Source organism: Pan paniscus, chromosome 13 (genome assembly GCF_029289425.2).
Source record: "Pan paniscus chromosome 13, NHGRI_mPanPan1-v2.0_pri, whole genome shotgun sequence".
Classification (NCBI taxonomy): domain Eukaryota; kingdom Metazoa; phylum Chordata; class Mammalia; order Primates; family Hominidae; genus Pan; species Pan paniscus.
The window spans coordinates 135,272,399-135,288,531 of record NC_073262.2 but is presented as its reverse complement, the minus strand read 5'-3'; the positions used below and the strand labels follow the sequence as shown (position 1 = coordinate 135,288,531).

At 46.1% G+C, this 16,133-nt stretch overlaps 1 protein-coding gene and 1 non-coding gene across 3 annotated transcripts in view; both read right to left on the bottom strand.

Moving 5' to 3' along the window:
* Positions 1-226: 226 nt before the first annotated feature.
* The window catches only part of EFHD1 (EF-hand domain family member D1), a 49,625-nt gene continuing 33,718 nt past the window's right edge, over positions 227-16,133 (bottom strand). For both annotated transcript variants that reach the window (XM_008965739.3, XM_055109215.2), the window contains exons 3-4: positions 10,555-10,689; positions 227-1,423 (exon numbers count right to left, since the gene is read on the bottom strand). In XM_008965739.3, the coding sequence (XP_008963987.2) occupies positions 1,289-1,423; positions 10,555-10,689 (270 nt within the window). In that variant the 3' untranslated portion in view covers positions 227-1,288. The remainder of the gene's footprint in view (positions 1,424-10,554; positions 10,690-16,133) is intronic.
* On the bottom strand, positions 3,948-4,050 carry LOC112439205 (small nucleolar RNA U13). Its single transcript, XR_003027502.1, has one exon. It is a non-coding gene; the product is annotated as a small nucleolar RNA U13 (small nucleolar RNA).

Below are 16,133 nucleotides of genomic sequence, written 5' to 3'. Positions count from 1 at the left end.
CCGCCCACTTCGGCCTCCCAAAGTGCTGTGACTACAGATGTGAGCTACTGTGCCTGACCTCTAGTTCCCATTTCTAACTGTACTTCAGGACTCAATGTCAAACAGAAGCCCTGGATGGGACTTGGCTCCTATAGAAAATACTCTACTCTCTCCTTTAATTCAAGAAAATTCCAGGCACATTGATGTGATGGCCACGTTATTTGTACAATGTAAAAAGAAATAGCTGTAAGATAGAAAGGCAGATGATTTCTTTATTGTAAAGACAGCAGTTACAAAAGAGAATAAATATGACATTAGGATATATTTGTTAAAAATACAACAAAAACCCCTAGTATTTGTGAGCAACCCCAAGAACTCACAAGTATGGGGGGTAAGAACATCTACAGCTGGATACCCTGAAACAGATGTTAGAAACTGGCTAATGGTGAGTATGGCCATGACTTTGGGGATGTTTGAAAGGCCCTGGATCTGTCACTTGGGAATGTCAGCGGTCTACTGTAATACAATTTGCACAGAGTCAGAGTGAACAGGAACCCTTTTACTCATTGGTATCCTAACTATTCTTTCGTTCTTACAGTGAAGTAGTACAGTATTTAAGAGTGGGAAAAAGGCTGAGCTGGGAAGACATAGACGGAGCAAGGTGAAGAGGGAGGGACTGGGGGAGCGCTAAGGGGCCAGGAGAAAGGTGGCAGGAAGGAGTAGACCTCTGTCCTTTCTCTAATGTGTGTTACCGTGGTGGCATGCTGTTCCTCCTGTTGAAGAGTGGACGGGCAGTGGTCCACCCAGCCTCCATTAAGACCCACCATTACCCAGGAACAGAAGATGCAAAAGCAACTGGCAGAATCCTACCAAAGATGAGAACAGGGAAGTTGAATGGGAAGCAGAGAGGAGTGCAGAGAATTCTCCGAGAAAATGGGCATTTTCTCTGAGGACCCAAAAAGACAGACGTATCTACACAAATTGATATAGCAGACTACTCTTTGATGGGGAGTGGTAAAGGGACAAGGACAAAGTGAAGGTTGCTGAGAAGATACAAGTTCTGGCTATAAGTAGGGCGGAGGAGCAGAGGCAGGAGACAGAGGTGGGCAGGCATCTGGCCCACCCCAGGACCCTCCTGGAGGGGCTTGGACACTGGGAGGAATGAAGGCTGGCATGGGAGCTGGCACGGGGTGGTGGATGGAGATGCTGGCTCAGGGAGGGGACCGGCAGCAGTGATGAAGATGCCTAGTCATCTCTTCTCGGGGCATCTGTGAGGCACAGCTGTGGGCAGAGGGCAAGGTCAGCAGGACTATGTATTGAAGTTGGCCTTGAGTTTCTGGAAGGCTGCCTGGCGGAGCCGCCTCTCCTCCTCCTCCCGCTTCCGCTCATCTTGCTCAGCTTTCAACTCTGCTTCAAACTTACTGGCCGATGACAAGGCTTGGACCTGCAGAGAAATAGCAGACACAGACCAACCGAGTAAGGGAGGGCAGAGGACCCTGGAGCTGCTGACACCTGAGCCAACAGCCCATTCAGCAGACCTAGAGACAAGGGAATGTGGGCCCACGGAGGGCAGGACCCCAGCAAGCACTCTTTCTGTGTGGCCTTCAGAAGTTGCTTTCTGTTGGCGCAGACACCATCTCTAACACAACACTGTATTTGTTGCTGTGCCCCCATGTGCTTCTTTTGCTGGGGTTGGTCATTCTACTTGACTTTTTTTTTCAGGATACAGTTTAACATCCCAGTTTATTAACCATTTTTACATTATTTTAATTTCACACTAATATTGTTCAATTGTAGGGAAAAAAGGCAAACCAAAATGAATCCCCTGATGGGATTTATTTTTTTTTATTTTTTATTTATTTATTTATTTATTTTGAGATGGAGTCTCGCTCTGTCGCTCAGGCTGGAGTGCAGTGGTGTGATCTTGGCTCACTGCAATCTCCATCTCCCAGGTTCAAGCAGTTCTTCTGTCTCAGCCTCCCGAGTAGCTGGGACTACAGGTGCACGCCACCATGCCTGGTTAATTTTTGTATTTTTACAAAATTTACAGGCTGGAGGCTGGTCTCGAACTCCTGACTTCAGGTGATCCACCAGTCTTGGCCTCCCAAAGTGCTGGGATTACAGGCGTGAGCCACTGCACCCAGTCCCCTCATGGGATTTTTATTGGAATTGCATCCATCTGTCTATGGCAAAGGGATACCTTTAAAATACATTTCTCCCTGGGCTGGGCGCGGTGACTCAAGCCTGTAATCCCAGCACTTTGCGAGGCTGAAGCGGGCGGATCACCTGAGGCCAGGAGCTTGAGACCAGCCTGGCCAACATGGTGAAATCCTGTCCCTACTAAAAACACAAAAATTAGCCAGGTATGGTGACGTGTGCCTTTAATCCCAGCTACTCAGGGGCTGAAGCAGGAGAATCGCTTGAGCCTTGGAGGTCGAGGCTGCAGTGAGACTCCATCTCAAAATAATAATAATTTTTAAAAATACAGTTTTCCCTGAATGCCTCAGTTTTCATTCAATTATGCCTTTATGTTGCTCACTAAATCAATCGTTCTATATTTACTTCTAGATATTACATGTTTTTGTTGGTATTGTGAATGGAATTTGGTGCCATCTGAGTATTTTAAATCTAACAACTTGTCTTCAATAATATCATATCAGATAAACCCATCTAAAAATCCTCTATTCTAGAACTGATTCTGTGAGTGTGTGTCTCAATTTATAAAATTTCCAAACACGCTGAGTATGTACTTTTTTTTTTTTTAGACAGAGTCTCACTCTGTTGCCCAGGCTGGAGTACAATGGCGCAATCTCAGCTCATTGCCACCTCTGCCTCCAGGGCTCAACCGATCCTCCTGCCTCAGCCTCTCAAGTAGCTGGGATTACAGGCACACGTCATCACACGCCTGGCTAATTTTTGTATTTTTAGTAGAGACAGGGTTCTACCACGTTGCCCGGGCTGGTCTTGAACTCCTAAACTCAAGCAATTCACCTGCCTCAGCCTCCCAAAGTGCTAGAATTACAGGCATAAGCCACCACACCCAGCCTTATGTACGTTATTTAAATAGACTATTAAATTGCTCTCCAAAGTAGCTGCTCCGATTTACACACCCACAATCATGAACTGGAAGCTCTCATTTCCCCACAACCTTGCCAAGGTTATCATTAATGTTTTTACTTTTTGCCAATCAGATAGCCAAAAAATTGGCATCTTCTTTTATTTCCTCTTTTGTAAATTGCCCATTTATATCCTTTGCCCACGTTTCTATTCAGTTATTATATTATTTTTAAATTTGCAGTTCCTTTTTTTTTTTTTAGAAACGTCTTGCTCCATCCCCCAGGTTGAGGTTGAAGTGCAGTGGCACAATCATAGTTCACTGCAGCCTCGAACTCCCGAGCTCAAGCGAGCCTCCTACCTCAGCATCCTGAGCAGCTAGGCCTATAGGTGCATGCCACCTATAGGCTAATTTTTTCAATTTTTTTGTAGAGATGGGGTTGCTCTATGTTGCCCAGGCTGGTCTCAAACTCCTGGGCTCAAGCAATTCTCCCACCTCAGCCTCTTAAAGCACTGGGATTATGGGCATGTACCACTGAGCTCAGCCCCAATTTGCATTTATTTACATAAGGTAAAAAAAAAAAGATAAAAGAATATTTACTTTCCTCATAAATACTAGGTATTAGTCTCTGGTTATAATATTTTAGTTCCTTTCTCCCAGTTTTTTGCTCGTCTTTTAACTTTAAGGCATTTGGGACGATATACATATTTAAAATTTTGATGTAATCAAATTGATCAACCATTTCCGTTCTGCCATTTGCATTTTATGTCATGTTTAAGGAGGTCTTCTAAACCCCCGAGCTTCTAAACCCCTTTTCCTGAATTTCCTTTTAATACCTTTATGGTTTTGTGTTCTCATTTGGCCCCTTAAGCCACAAAAATAAGCTCATTTATTTCACTTTTTTTTTCTTTCCTGTCAGAAGGCAAATGTGCTGACATCTTAACAGGATTGGAGGAAGGCGCACTTCACACATGGACATGAAAACCTAGTCATCACATTATGAACCGCAAAAGGATCTAAGTGCACTTCTTTTAGTGCAGAGTATAAAGTAGGGACTTGACTTTATCTTCACAAGTGCATAGCTAATTGTCTCAACACCTTTTATTGCTAGCCCATTATTCTCCCAATCGTCTTCATATCCTAAGTTCCCACATGAAAGAGATGTTTCTTTTTCTTTTTTGTTTTTGTTTGTTTTTTTTGTTTGTTTGTTTGTTTGAAGCAGAGTTTGGCTCTCTTTGCCCAGGCTAGAGTGCAATGGTGCGATCTCAGCTCACTGCAACCTCCGCCTCCCAGGTTCAAGCAATTCTCCTGCCTCAGTCTCCCGAGTAGCTGGGATTACAGGTATGTGCCAACACGCCCAGCTAATTTTGTTTTTTAGTAGAGACGAGGTTTCTCCATGTTGGTCAGGCTGGTTTCGAACTCTCCACCTCAGGTGATCCACCCGCCTCGGCCTCCCAAAGTGCTAGGATTACAGGCGTGAGCCACCGCGCCCGGCCAATATTCTTTTATCGTGCTAAAGAAGCATTGTTTTCTTATTTTAAAATGTTTTATTATGAATGGGTATTAAACTTTACCAAATACCTTTGAGATATTTAATTTAAATGACTTTTTTCTTGATAACCTATGATAGCAACATTTTCAAATTATTCTTACAGTTTTAACATCTATCTCCTTAAATGTAATCACTGCATTCCATTTTTTGAAGTTTTAAGATTCTTTTTTTTTTCTTTTTGAGATGGAGTCTTACTCTGTCACCCAGGCTGGAGCTCAATGGCGTGATCTCAGCTCCACTTCCCAGGTTCAAGTGATTCTCCTGCCTCCCGAGTAGCTGGGATGACAGGTACACACCACCACGGCCAACTAATTTTTGTTTTTTTTAGTGAGACAGGGTTTCACCATGTTGGCCAGGCTGGTCTCAAACTCCTAAACTCAAGTGAGGTGCCCACCTTGGCCTCCCAAAGTTCTGGGATTATAGGCATAAGCCACTGCTCCTGGCCCCTGAAGTTTTAAGATCCTTAGAGCTACATTCATTGATATAATTCTTTTTTCTAATTGATATAATTTTTTCTTTATTCTAATAAAGTCATTTTTATCTGACTTTATCAGAATCAATGGCTTCAGAGAATGAATATGATATTATCTTTTTAAATATGTTTGCATTCTTTTTATAACATTGGAGGACAAGGGAAGAAGTAATCCTTACATTTCCCAACATTTAACTGTCTCGGGGGAGTTGGAGCAGAGTTCTCAGCTTTCTAAATGTCTTTTTTTTGAGACAAGGTCTTACTCTATCACCCAGACTGGAGTGCAGTGGTGCAGTCATGGCTCACTGCAGCCTCAATCTCCCAGGCTCAAGTGTTCCTCCCAATTCAGCCTCCTGAGTAGCTGGGACTACAGGCATGCACCCGCCATACCCAGCTAATATTTTTGTTTGTTTTTGTAATGAGAGGGTCTCACTATGTTGCCCAGGCTGGTCTCAAACTCCTGGGCTTAAGCAATCCTCCCACCTCAGCCTCCCAAAGTGCTGAGATTATAGGCATGAGCCACTGCACCAGGCCTGGATGCTCCCATTTCAATGAAAAATCACAGTGTCCATTTTCTAAATTCCCCCTGCATTTCACAGGGGTCCATTTCTGAAGACAGGTAACTCTGATAATATTAACAGCAAGAGTTATGCTTATATAGAAAGATGTGTGTGTGTACGTGTGTGTGTGTTATAGAAAGATGTGTGCGTGTACGTGTGTGTGTGTGTGTGTGTGTAGAGATGGGGTCTTGCCATGTTGCCCAGGCTGGTCTCAAACTCCTGGACTTAAGCAATCCTCCCACCTTGGCCTCCCAATGTGCTGGGATTGCAGATGTGAGCCACTGCACCAGGTCACTTTTACTCTTATGGAATTATAATCCCTAGAGGCAGGGACGAAAAACTCTCTTTTATTGTTTGCTTTTTGTTTTGTTTTGTTTTGTTTTAGAGACAGGGTCTTGCTCTGTTGCCCAGGCTGTGGTCCAGTGGTATGATCATAGCTCACTGCAACCTTGAACTCCTGGGTTTGAGGAGTTCTCCTGCCTCAGCTTCCCAAAGTGTCCAGGTGTGAGCCACTGCACCCAGCCTAATCTCTTCTAAAAACTGCTCCTGTCCTCCAAAATAGCATTTCCCCAGGGTTTCCTTATACCTCTGATTACACCTTCTTCTCCAAAGGCCTAAATGCCAGCCTTCCCCACAGTCCTGGCACCAGTCTGTTCTACCATAGGTCAATCTCTAATCCTTGGTTTCAACTTGTATCTTGTGAAGTTAGCTCCTGTGGTCTATATTGTGAGGTGCCCAGAAGCACCCACTTCCTGCCTTATTTCTTGCTATGAGGCCTGACACATGGCCCAGGGGCCTAAGGGAGACTGACTCCACCCCCGGCTCCAGGAGAGCCCAGTTGAGATAATGATATTCCAGCGTTTTCCAATGGCAGGTTCAGAATTGGGCATGTGTGGAAGAAATTACTCCATGACCCTCAACACATAGGATCCTCATCTTCCCTAGTGGCATAATTACAGCCGGGCAGACAGATCCCAGAAAAAAAGACATTCCCTAACCTCCCATGCAGCCAGGAGTCACCAGGTTTGGTCAAACAGGATGTGATCAGAAACTATTTGCAACCAACATGATGGCCTTCAAATGAAAGGGCACGCCTTTCCCGTGCCTGAAGTCACCTCACACTTGAAACCAAACCCAGTTCATAACTTTTCCTCCTCAAACCACAGCCATTCTGGGAATAGGGGAAGGCCAGGCTTTTTTTTTTTTCCTTTGAGACATGGTCTTGCTCTGTCACCCAGGCTGGAGTGCAACGGCGTGATCTCGGCTCACTGCAACCTCTGCCTCTGGGTTCAAGCGATTCTCATGCCTCAGCCTCCTGAGTAGCTGGGATTACAGGCGCATGCCACCATGCCCGGCTAATTTTTGTATTTTTAGTAGAGATGGGGTTTCACCATGTTGGCCAGGCTGGTCTCAAACTCCTAACCTCAAGTAATCCTCCCACCTCACCCTCCTAAAGTGCTGCGATTACAGATGTGAGCCACTGCAATTGGCCTGGGAGGCTGGTCTTGATGAAAAATATCATCAACTCCCCTCCTTACAAACCTCATGGCACTTATCTCCCTCCTCCAATGGAGTGGTGATGAACACTGAGACTTCTAGAGAATTCTCAATTTGTCTCCTCCTCCTCCCTAGTCTGGTTGTCCCTACCCTTATTGGACCCACAATTCTTCTCAGGACATCTGTGAAAACTTCCCTGAGTCTAAACTGTCCCCAGGCAAGTGTGTCCTGGTAGTGCCCACCCTGATCACGTCAAGGCCCTGCTCAAACACTCAACGGCTCCCCTGCACCTGCGGCTGTGCATCGGAATCATGTCACAGCTCCATCGACTACACGTTTCCTGAAACCCACCTTGGAGAAATCCCAGGTGGATGTGGGTGGGCCTGGGAAGCCGGTGTGCAGGTGGTTCTAACACTCAGCAGTCGGGGGAAGGCCTGACCTTCCCAACCAGGTGCCCAGAGAGGAGCTCCTCTCAGCCTCAGGGAGGCTGGAGCTCTCTGTCCAATAGCGTCTAGTGTAGCTGGGAGCCATCCTATCTCAGAGTCATAGACCACATGTGCCATGGTGTGCCAAAGGGTGGCAAGTGCTGGCCCAGTTTCCTGATCGCCATATTCTTTCTTTCTTTTCTTTTCTTTCTTTTCTTTCTCTCTTTCTTTCTCCTTCCTTTCTTCCTTCCTTTTCTCTCTCTCTCTTTTTTTTTTCTTTTGAGGTGGAGTCGTGCTCTGTCATCCAGGCTGGAGTGCAGTGGCACGATCTCGGCTCACTGCAGCCTCCGCCTCCAGGGTTCAAGCAATTCTCCTGCCTCAGCTTTCCAAGTAGCTGGGATTACAGGTGTGCGCCACCACACCCAGCTAATTTTTGTATTTTTAGTGGAGATGGGTTTCACCATGTTGGCCAGGCTGGGGTCACCATATTTGCATCTTGGCTTTCACCTCCGGCCATGTCACCAGCCCTGCTCCCTCACACATCCTGTATCCTCACATTGGGACGCCTCTCCAGCCTCCAAACACGCCTCACCCTCTATGCCTTGGAGCCTTCCACTTGCTGTTCCCACGATCACAACGCCCTCCCTTCCTTGATTACAAGGTGAATCCCCATTTATCTTGGAACATCTGTCACAAATGGTGGCTCCTTTATGGCCCTCTCCCAAATCCAGTGATGATGCCCTCCATTTGTCATCCACGCAAATGTTTATTGAGGGCCATTATATACCAAGCACTGTAATTACAAAGATATCATACCTACTCTGCCTTTGAGTCTGGGTGAGGAGGCAGACCTATAAACATAACGAGCTGTAAGAATTTTTATTGTCATTCTTTTCATCTTTTCTCCAGTTATAAAAATAATGCACACTCATTGTAAAACATTACAAAAATATAAAATAAGTCCCTCTGACAAAACTATTACTAATACTTTGGCATATAATGATCCAGGTTGGATTTCATGTTTACAAAATTAGGTTTCCAGCATATTGTCTTGCTTCATTTATTCTGGACATCTGTCCACACGGACACGCAGCTGCATCTCATTTTTTGACAGCTGCAGAGTGTGCAAATGTGTGGGTATATCACAATGAACTCATTTCCCTGATAGTGGAAGTTTTGGTTATTTCTAATTTTTCTCTATCACTAACAATATTGTATGAAAATCCTTGTCCATACATGTATGTGCATTTGCATGGGTGCGGTGGCTCACGCCTGTTATCCCAGCATTTTGGGAGGCGGAGGCAGGCAGATCACGAGGTCAGGAGTTTGAGACCAGCATGGCCAATGTCGTGAAACCCTGTCTCTACTAAAAATACAAAAATTAGCTGGGCGTGGTGGTGGGCGCCTGTAGGCCCAGCTACTCAGGAGGCTAAGGCAGGAGAATTGCTTGAACCTGGGAGGCAGAGGTGCCAGTGAGCCGAGATCGTGCCACTGTACTGCAGCCTGGGAGACAGAGTGAGACTCAATCTCAAAAAAAAAAAAAAAAAAAGAAGACGTCTTAAGAGGTAGAATTCTGGAAGGGAAAAATATAAAATGTGAATAGTTAGTTTCAAACTGCTTTACAAAAAGTTGGGTCAAAGTTGCAGTGAGCCAAGATTCTGCCACTGCACTCCAGCCTGGGTGGCAGAGCGACACTCCATCTCAAAAAGTAAAATAAAATAAAAAGCTGGGTTAATTTATACTTTTACCAAAAGCATCTAAGGGTGCCTTGAAAAGATAAATTATAACACCACTTCCATGTGTACTAGAGGCACACAGAAGAGGATGGACAGTCAGGGAAAGCAGCCCAGGGGAGGGAACTCTTCAATGTGGGTCTGGATGAAGCAGAGTTTTCTAGGCAGAGGCATTTGGGTAGGGCGTTCAGGCAGAGGGGACAGCAGATCCAGTTGGGAAAGGCGTGGCAGCATTTGCAGGGGGTGGATGAGGCTGAAGCAGGGATCAGAGCCAGATCATAACAGGTCTTGAATACCCAGATTAAGACATTCCCAGACACTCAAACCTACTTCAACTAGAGCACGTATCACCTTGCACTGGAGCAGTGGACTGAAAACTGTCCTGCTAAGCTCGGGCTCTCAACCCTAGCACCTCTCCCAAGGCATCATAAGACATCTGCATGTTATATACTCAATGGATGGAGAAGACCCATCCCTGCAAAATAGCCCTTCCCTCCTCTCTACCCTCTCTGTGTCATTGTGGCACTTGCTTTCTTCACTGGACTATGTGTGTGCCCTGGGAAGGGCAACAGTTATGACCACTTCGCCTTTAGAAAGGAGTTGTATCTTAGAGCTCAATGCGGTGCCCAGCTTTGCTGGAGATGGGCTGAATCAATGTTAAGTCAGGAAGGAAGGACTAAACCACTTTCATTATTGGACACATGGTGCCAGTGTTTAAGGCACAATGAGTGGTTGGCTTGTCCCTGACACTGTCAGATGAGAGCACTGGGCTTTCAGCATGGCAGAGAGATGATGAAATCTGTCTCCAAGCAGCCTCAAAGAGAAGTAAGAATTTAGAGTCCTGCTTAGGGGACTGGGCAGGCCAGGATATGTCACCAAGGCACTCTGTCTCTGGGCAAGCTTCCAGAATAAACTAAAACAAAACTCCACAAGAGTCCCAACAGCCCATACCACCTACGAAGGGCTCACAGTGAGCCAGGCACTTCCTAAATGCTTTCATGTACATGAACTCATTTAATCATTCAGGCAATTCTATTGTCACCCCTCCATCATACAGATGAAGACACCGAGGCTCAGAGTGGACAGGGTAGGGAGATGGAGGAGGCAGAGTCTGAACTCAGGTGGACTGGCACCCACTTGCTGGTTGGCAGAGGACTTGGAGGACCCTCCTGGTCTGTTTCTGCAGGTGTGCTCTGCTGAGATGAAAATGACAGCTGCAGTCTGGTGGGCAGGGTGAAGGCTGGGAGTGGTTGCTCCTCACAGAAGGAACTAAGCACCTACCTTGGCTTCAAAGAAGTTCTTGGCACCTTTGACGCCCTCCAGGGCCACATCGATCTCAGAAAGCTTTGCCAGCGCCATCAGCCCACTGTCCTCCTGCAGCTCCCCTGCCGCGGCCTTGTGGAAAATGAGCAGGAACTACAGGGGAAAGAAATTAGGGAACCAGAGTCAGTCTCACTGACAGATTCATAACCAGCCCTCTGGTCCAAGCTGAAGTCACTCTGCCAATCACTTAAGAAAGATGTTTATGTGTGCATGTGGCAAATTACTTTTTTCCCTCATCAGATTGTCAAAAATGAAAACATGCCCATTTTTCCCAAGGCTATAGGGAAATGGGCACCCTCATATTTATTTGAGAGTGTAAACCGATTCAAACTTTTTTTTTTTTTTTTGAGGCAGAGTCTCGCTCTGTTGCCCAGGCTGGAGTGCAATGGCATGATCTCGGCTCACTGCAACCTCTGCCACTGGGCTCAAGCGATTCTCATGTCTCAGCCTCCCGAGTAGCTGGGATTACAGGTGTGTGCCACCATGTGCAGCTAATTTTTATATTTTTAGTAGGGACGGGGTTTCGCCATGTTGGCCAGGTTGGTCTCAAACTCCTGACCTCAAGTGATCTGGCCGCCTCGGCCTCCCAAAGTGCTGGGATTACAGGCGTGAGCCACTGCCCCCCACCCTCACACTTTTATTTATTTTCTTTTTTATTTATTTAATTTTTTGAGATGGAGTTTCACTCTTGTTTCCCAGGCTGGAGTGCAATGGTGCGATCTCGGCTCACCGCAACCTCTGCCTCCCAGGTTCAAGTGATTCTCCTGCCTCAGCCTCTTGAGTAGCTGGGATTACAGGGATGCGCCACCATGCCTCGCTAATTTTTTTGTATTTTAGTAGAGACGGGGTTTCTCCATGTTGGTCGGGCTGGTCTCAAACTTCTGACCTCAGGTGATCCGCCCGCCTCAGCCTCCCAAAGTGCTGGGATTACAGGTGTGAGCCACCGCACCCAGCCTATTTATTTATTTTCTTGAGACAGGGTCTCGCTCTGGAGTGCTGTGGTGTGTTCATAGCTCACTGCAACCTTGACCTCCTGGGCTCAGGTGGTCCTATGCCCTCCGATTCCTGAGGAGCTGGGACCACAGGCGTGTGCCACCACACTTGGCTAATTTTTTTTTTTTTTTTAAATTTGTAGAGACAGGGTCTTCTACGTTGCCCAGGCTGGTCTCAAACTCCTGGTCTCAAGTGATCCTCCTGCCTCAGTCTCCTAAAGTGCTGAAATTACACGTGTGAGGCACTGTGCCTGGCCTTGATGGGCACTTTGGAAATGTTTACTGAAAATAAGATGCTTTTTGCCTTCCAACCATTAATTCCACTGGTGGGAATTTATCCTTCAGAAACATTCCTTCAATGGTTTAAACATTATCTATGAAAGTAAAAAAATTAGCAGCATCCTAGTTTACAGTGATGAAAGAAAAATCAAATAAACCTGTATATACTATTTTTTAAAAACTAAATAATTTAATATTTCCAATGTTTTTTTAACAACTTGTATTTTTCTTGTGTGTCTCATTTTTGCATTAGATTGTTTGCCTTTCTTACCGTTTGCTAAAGATCTTCATAGAACCTGGTATGTTTCAAATATTTTAGCTCTATCACTTGCCTTTTAAGTATGTTTATGCTAATTTTCAACTTTCAAAAATTTTACATATAGTGTTATGCTTAGAAAAACCTTCCTCAGCACCAAGGTTATATAAACAACCACCTGTGTTTTGTCTACAACTTTTATGGCTTCTTTTTTTTTTTTAACCATGTAAATATTTAATCTCTGAAATTTATTTTTATTTATCATGTGAGGTTAATCATTAACCTTATTTTCTTCCAAATGGTTGGTTAGTAATCCTTGCATCATTTGTTGAATAATCCACCCTCCTCCTCCAGATTCAAAATGTGACCTGAATTAATTAATCTTCAGGCTTCCAAAGAACAAACTTTTAAATAAATAAATTGGCCAACCTTTTTTTTTTTGAGATGGCGTCTTGCTCTGTTGCTCAGGCTGGAGTGCAATGGCTCGATCTCGGCTCACTGCAACCACTGCCTCCCGGGTTCAAGTGATCCTCCCGCCTCAGCCTCCCAAGTAGCTTGGATTACAGGAGTGTGACACCATACCTGGCTAATTTTTGTATTTTTAGTAGAAATGGGGTTTCACCATGTTGACCAAGCTAGTCTTGAACTCCTAGCCTCAGGCCTCCCAAAGTGCTGGGATTACAGGCATGAGCCACCGTGCCCAGCTATAAATTGGCCAAACTTAAATGGCAATTTCCCCATCTTCCTGTCCTCTCCCAAGGCAATTTTGTGGCTTTTTTAGTTCTCTTCTTTAAACAACTGCTATCTAAGCTTCATGACTTATTTTTCCATATGGAAAGAATATAAACTGATATGTTCCAAGCCATCATCGAAAGAGGCTCTCTCTAGGTTTTCAGGTGCTACCTAAAATGTATGCACCCACAGGAAAATTGCAGGTTTCCAGGTCTTTTTTCATAACCCTCTTCCCTAAAAGAATGCCTTCTCGCCAGGTGCGGTGGCTCACGCCTGTAATCCCAGCACTTTGGGAGGCCAAGGCAGGTGGATCACGAGGTCAGGAGTTCGAGACCAGCCTGACCAACATGGTGAAACCCCGTCTCCACTAAAAATACAAAGATTAGCCGGGCGTGGTGGTGCCTGCCTATAATCCCAGCTACTCAGGAGCCTGAAGCAGGAGAATCGCTTGAACCCAGGAGGTGGAGGTTGCAGTGAGCCGAGGTCGTACCATTGCACTCCAGCCTGGGCTACAGAGCAAGACTCTGTCTCAAAAAAAAAAAAAAAAAAAAAAGCCTTCTCAAAAGGGAAAAGAACACTACTTAAAGTAGAGTGATAGGTTAAGCAACTTCTACAGGCCTTCCAAATCCTCACTTGAGTATCATTACTACCAAGGCTCTCAATCCCCAGAGGGAAGTGTGTTTCATGTCGGTGAGAGGCTCAACCACCGCATCCCCGAAATGCCTTGTAAGACACCCTCTTCCTATTGCTCCCTTCAGGGTCCTAACGCCACCGTGGATATTGTCAAATACAAAGCAAGAGACACAGCAAGATGCCCACGGAGAGGCCGATGGTCAGCCATGTTCAACCACCTGCAGCTTCAAACTCTCTCACTAGAGGCCGGCAGAGACTCAGTTTGCTGTGGATTATCAGAACCTGAACATTGACTTGAAAGAAGACAGGCCCCTTGGAGGAGGCCAGGCCCCCCAAGAATAGGTTGGAGGTCAAGGGGATGGTGACACAGGGGTGGAAAAGATCGAAGCAGCAGACTTCAGGGCTGCGGATGAGAGGCATGTGGAGAGAGGGACTGACATACTGGTCACTCCGTGCCCTGCTATCCTTAAATCATTTCCTTCACAGAAGGCCCCACTTCATTGCTCCACGAGGCAAAGAGAACAGGCAGCCCCACCAGGCCAGTGCTCTCTGGGACCCAGACAGGCAGCTGTGAAAAGACGGAGCGCTGGCTGGGCGTGGTGGCTCACACCTGTAATCTCAGCATTTTGGGAGGCTGAGTCGAGCGGATCACCTGAGGTCCGGAGTTCAAGACCAGCATGACCAACATGGTGAAACCCCATCTCTACTAAAAATACCAAAATTAGCCGGGCATGGTGGTACACAACTGTAATCCCAGCTATTCGGGAGGCTGAGGCACGAGAATCGCTTGAATCTGAGGGGTGGAGGTTGCAGTGAGCCGAGATCGCGCCATTGCACTCCAGCCTGGGTGACAGAGTGAAACTGTGTCTCAAATAAATAAATAAACAATAAAATAATAAAACAAAATATTTTTTAAGAGAAGACAGAGCACCACCCCCAGCCAGTGCCCACCCAGGTGACCTCAGGGACTCTCGCCATCCCCGAGGCTTGGCCTTCTCAAATCCAGAGTGGAGATGACAGTTTACGGACGGGCTTCATGAACTGGAAACATGAGGGAAAGCTCTCCTCACGGGTCCCTTCCCCAGAGCTGTTTCCTCTGAACCCTCAGGTCTGGGGCAGATCCAGACTGCATCCACTCACTGTGCCAGGTCAGCAGGTGACCAGCAGCATCCCTGTCACACCTCAGGGGTATCCCCTACCCCAGCCAGTTAAAGAAGGGAAAAAACTCAGCTCAAGCTGAAAGCGCCCAGACTTCCATGAAGCATGCCAGACATTTCCATTTAATTTTGTTACAATCACCAACCGCCCTAAATGACAATTTATCCAACTGCCCAGCCTTGTTTGTCTTCCTATTTATAGTCCACAAAGCCGGGCATGTGGTAGAAGAATTGGAAACTGTCCTAGCTGTGACTGTGAAGAAAGACGGGGAGGGAAGGAGAGGTAGAAAACAAAGAGACAGCAAGAGAACTAACAAAGCTAAAAAGCCCTTTCACACGCAAGCTATGGATGCTTCTGATACACTCAGGGAATTTTTAACTTCATGGCTGCGGCTGATGATGCAAACACTCCCACGGTATTAGTTAGAACTCTTAGGTTGCAAGTGACAGAAATAAACTTGTTCACTTAAGCAAAAAGGAGGTATTCATTATTTAAAATAGATGTCTCGGCCAGACACAGTGGCTCACACCTGTAATGCCAGCACTTTGGGAGGCCAAGGCGGGTGGATCGCCTGAGGTCAGGAGTTTGAGACCAGCCTGGCCAACATGGTGAAACCCTGTCTCTACTAAAAAGAAAAATACAAAATTAGCCGGGTGTGGTGCTGCATGCTTGTAATCCCAGCTACTTGGGAGGCTGAGGCAGGAGAATCGTTTGAATCCGGGAGGCGGAGGTTGCAGTGAGGTGAGATTGCACCATTGCACTCCAGCCTGGGCAGCAAGAGCAAAACTCCATCTCAAAATAAATAAATAAATAAATTAAAATAAAATAAGATGTCTCAAAAACCCAAGGACGAGACACAGTGGCCTAGAGGAGGACTGGAACTGGGAGAGGCAAAGCTCTTAGGACTGGAGGCAAGATTCCCCCTCCATCTCTCATGCCGGTCCGCATGGTAGAAAGTGGGCACCCCACATTGCATTATCCTTCCAAGAACAGCCATCTGCAGAGCCAATCCGGAGCACTTCAGCCCCAATTTCAAAATCCTGAGAGAGAGAATTCGATTGGCCTGGTCAGACCAGCGGTCCATCCATGGTCTGATCAACCATGACCAGGCAGGCGGGCGGCCCAGCACAGCCAGGCTCCAGGGGCCACTGTATTCGTCTGCTTGGGCTGCCCTAACAAAATTGTGCAGTCTGGGTGGCTCACACAACAGAAATTTATTTTCTCACAGTTTCAGAAGCTGGAAGTGCAAGAACAAGGTGGCAGCAAATATGGTTTCCAGTTAGGAATGTCTTCCTAGCTTGTAAAAGGCACAGAAAGAGAACTTAGTTTTCACAATGGTCACAATAGCGGGGAGAGCTATTCACACCGCTATTTTAAGGACACAAACACTGAGGCTCAGAAGTAAAAGATCTCACTCTGGGGACCTAGCTTTGTGTAGTAGACAGCCCATGCTCTTTTCAGTCTGTAAACACAGCCCTGGTCCACTA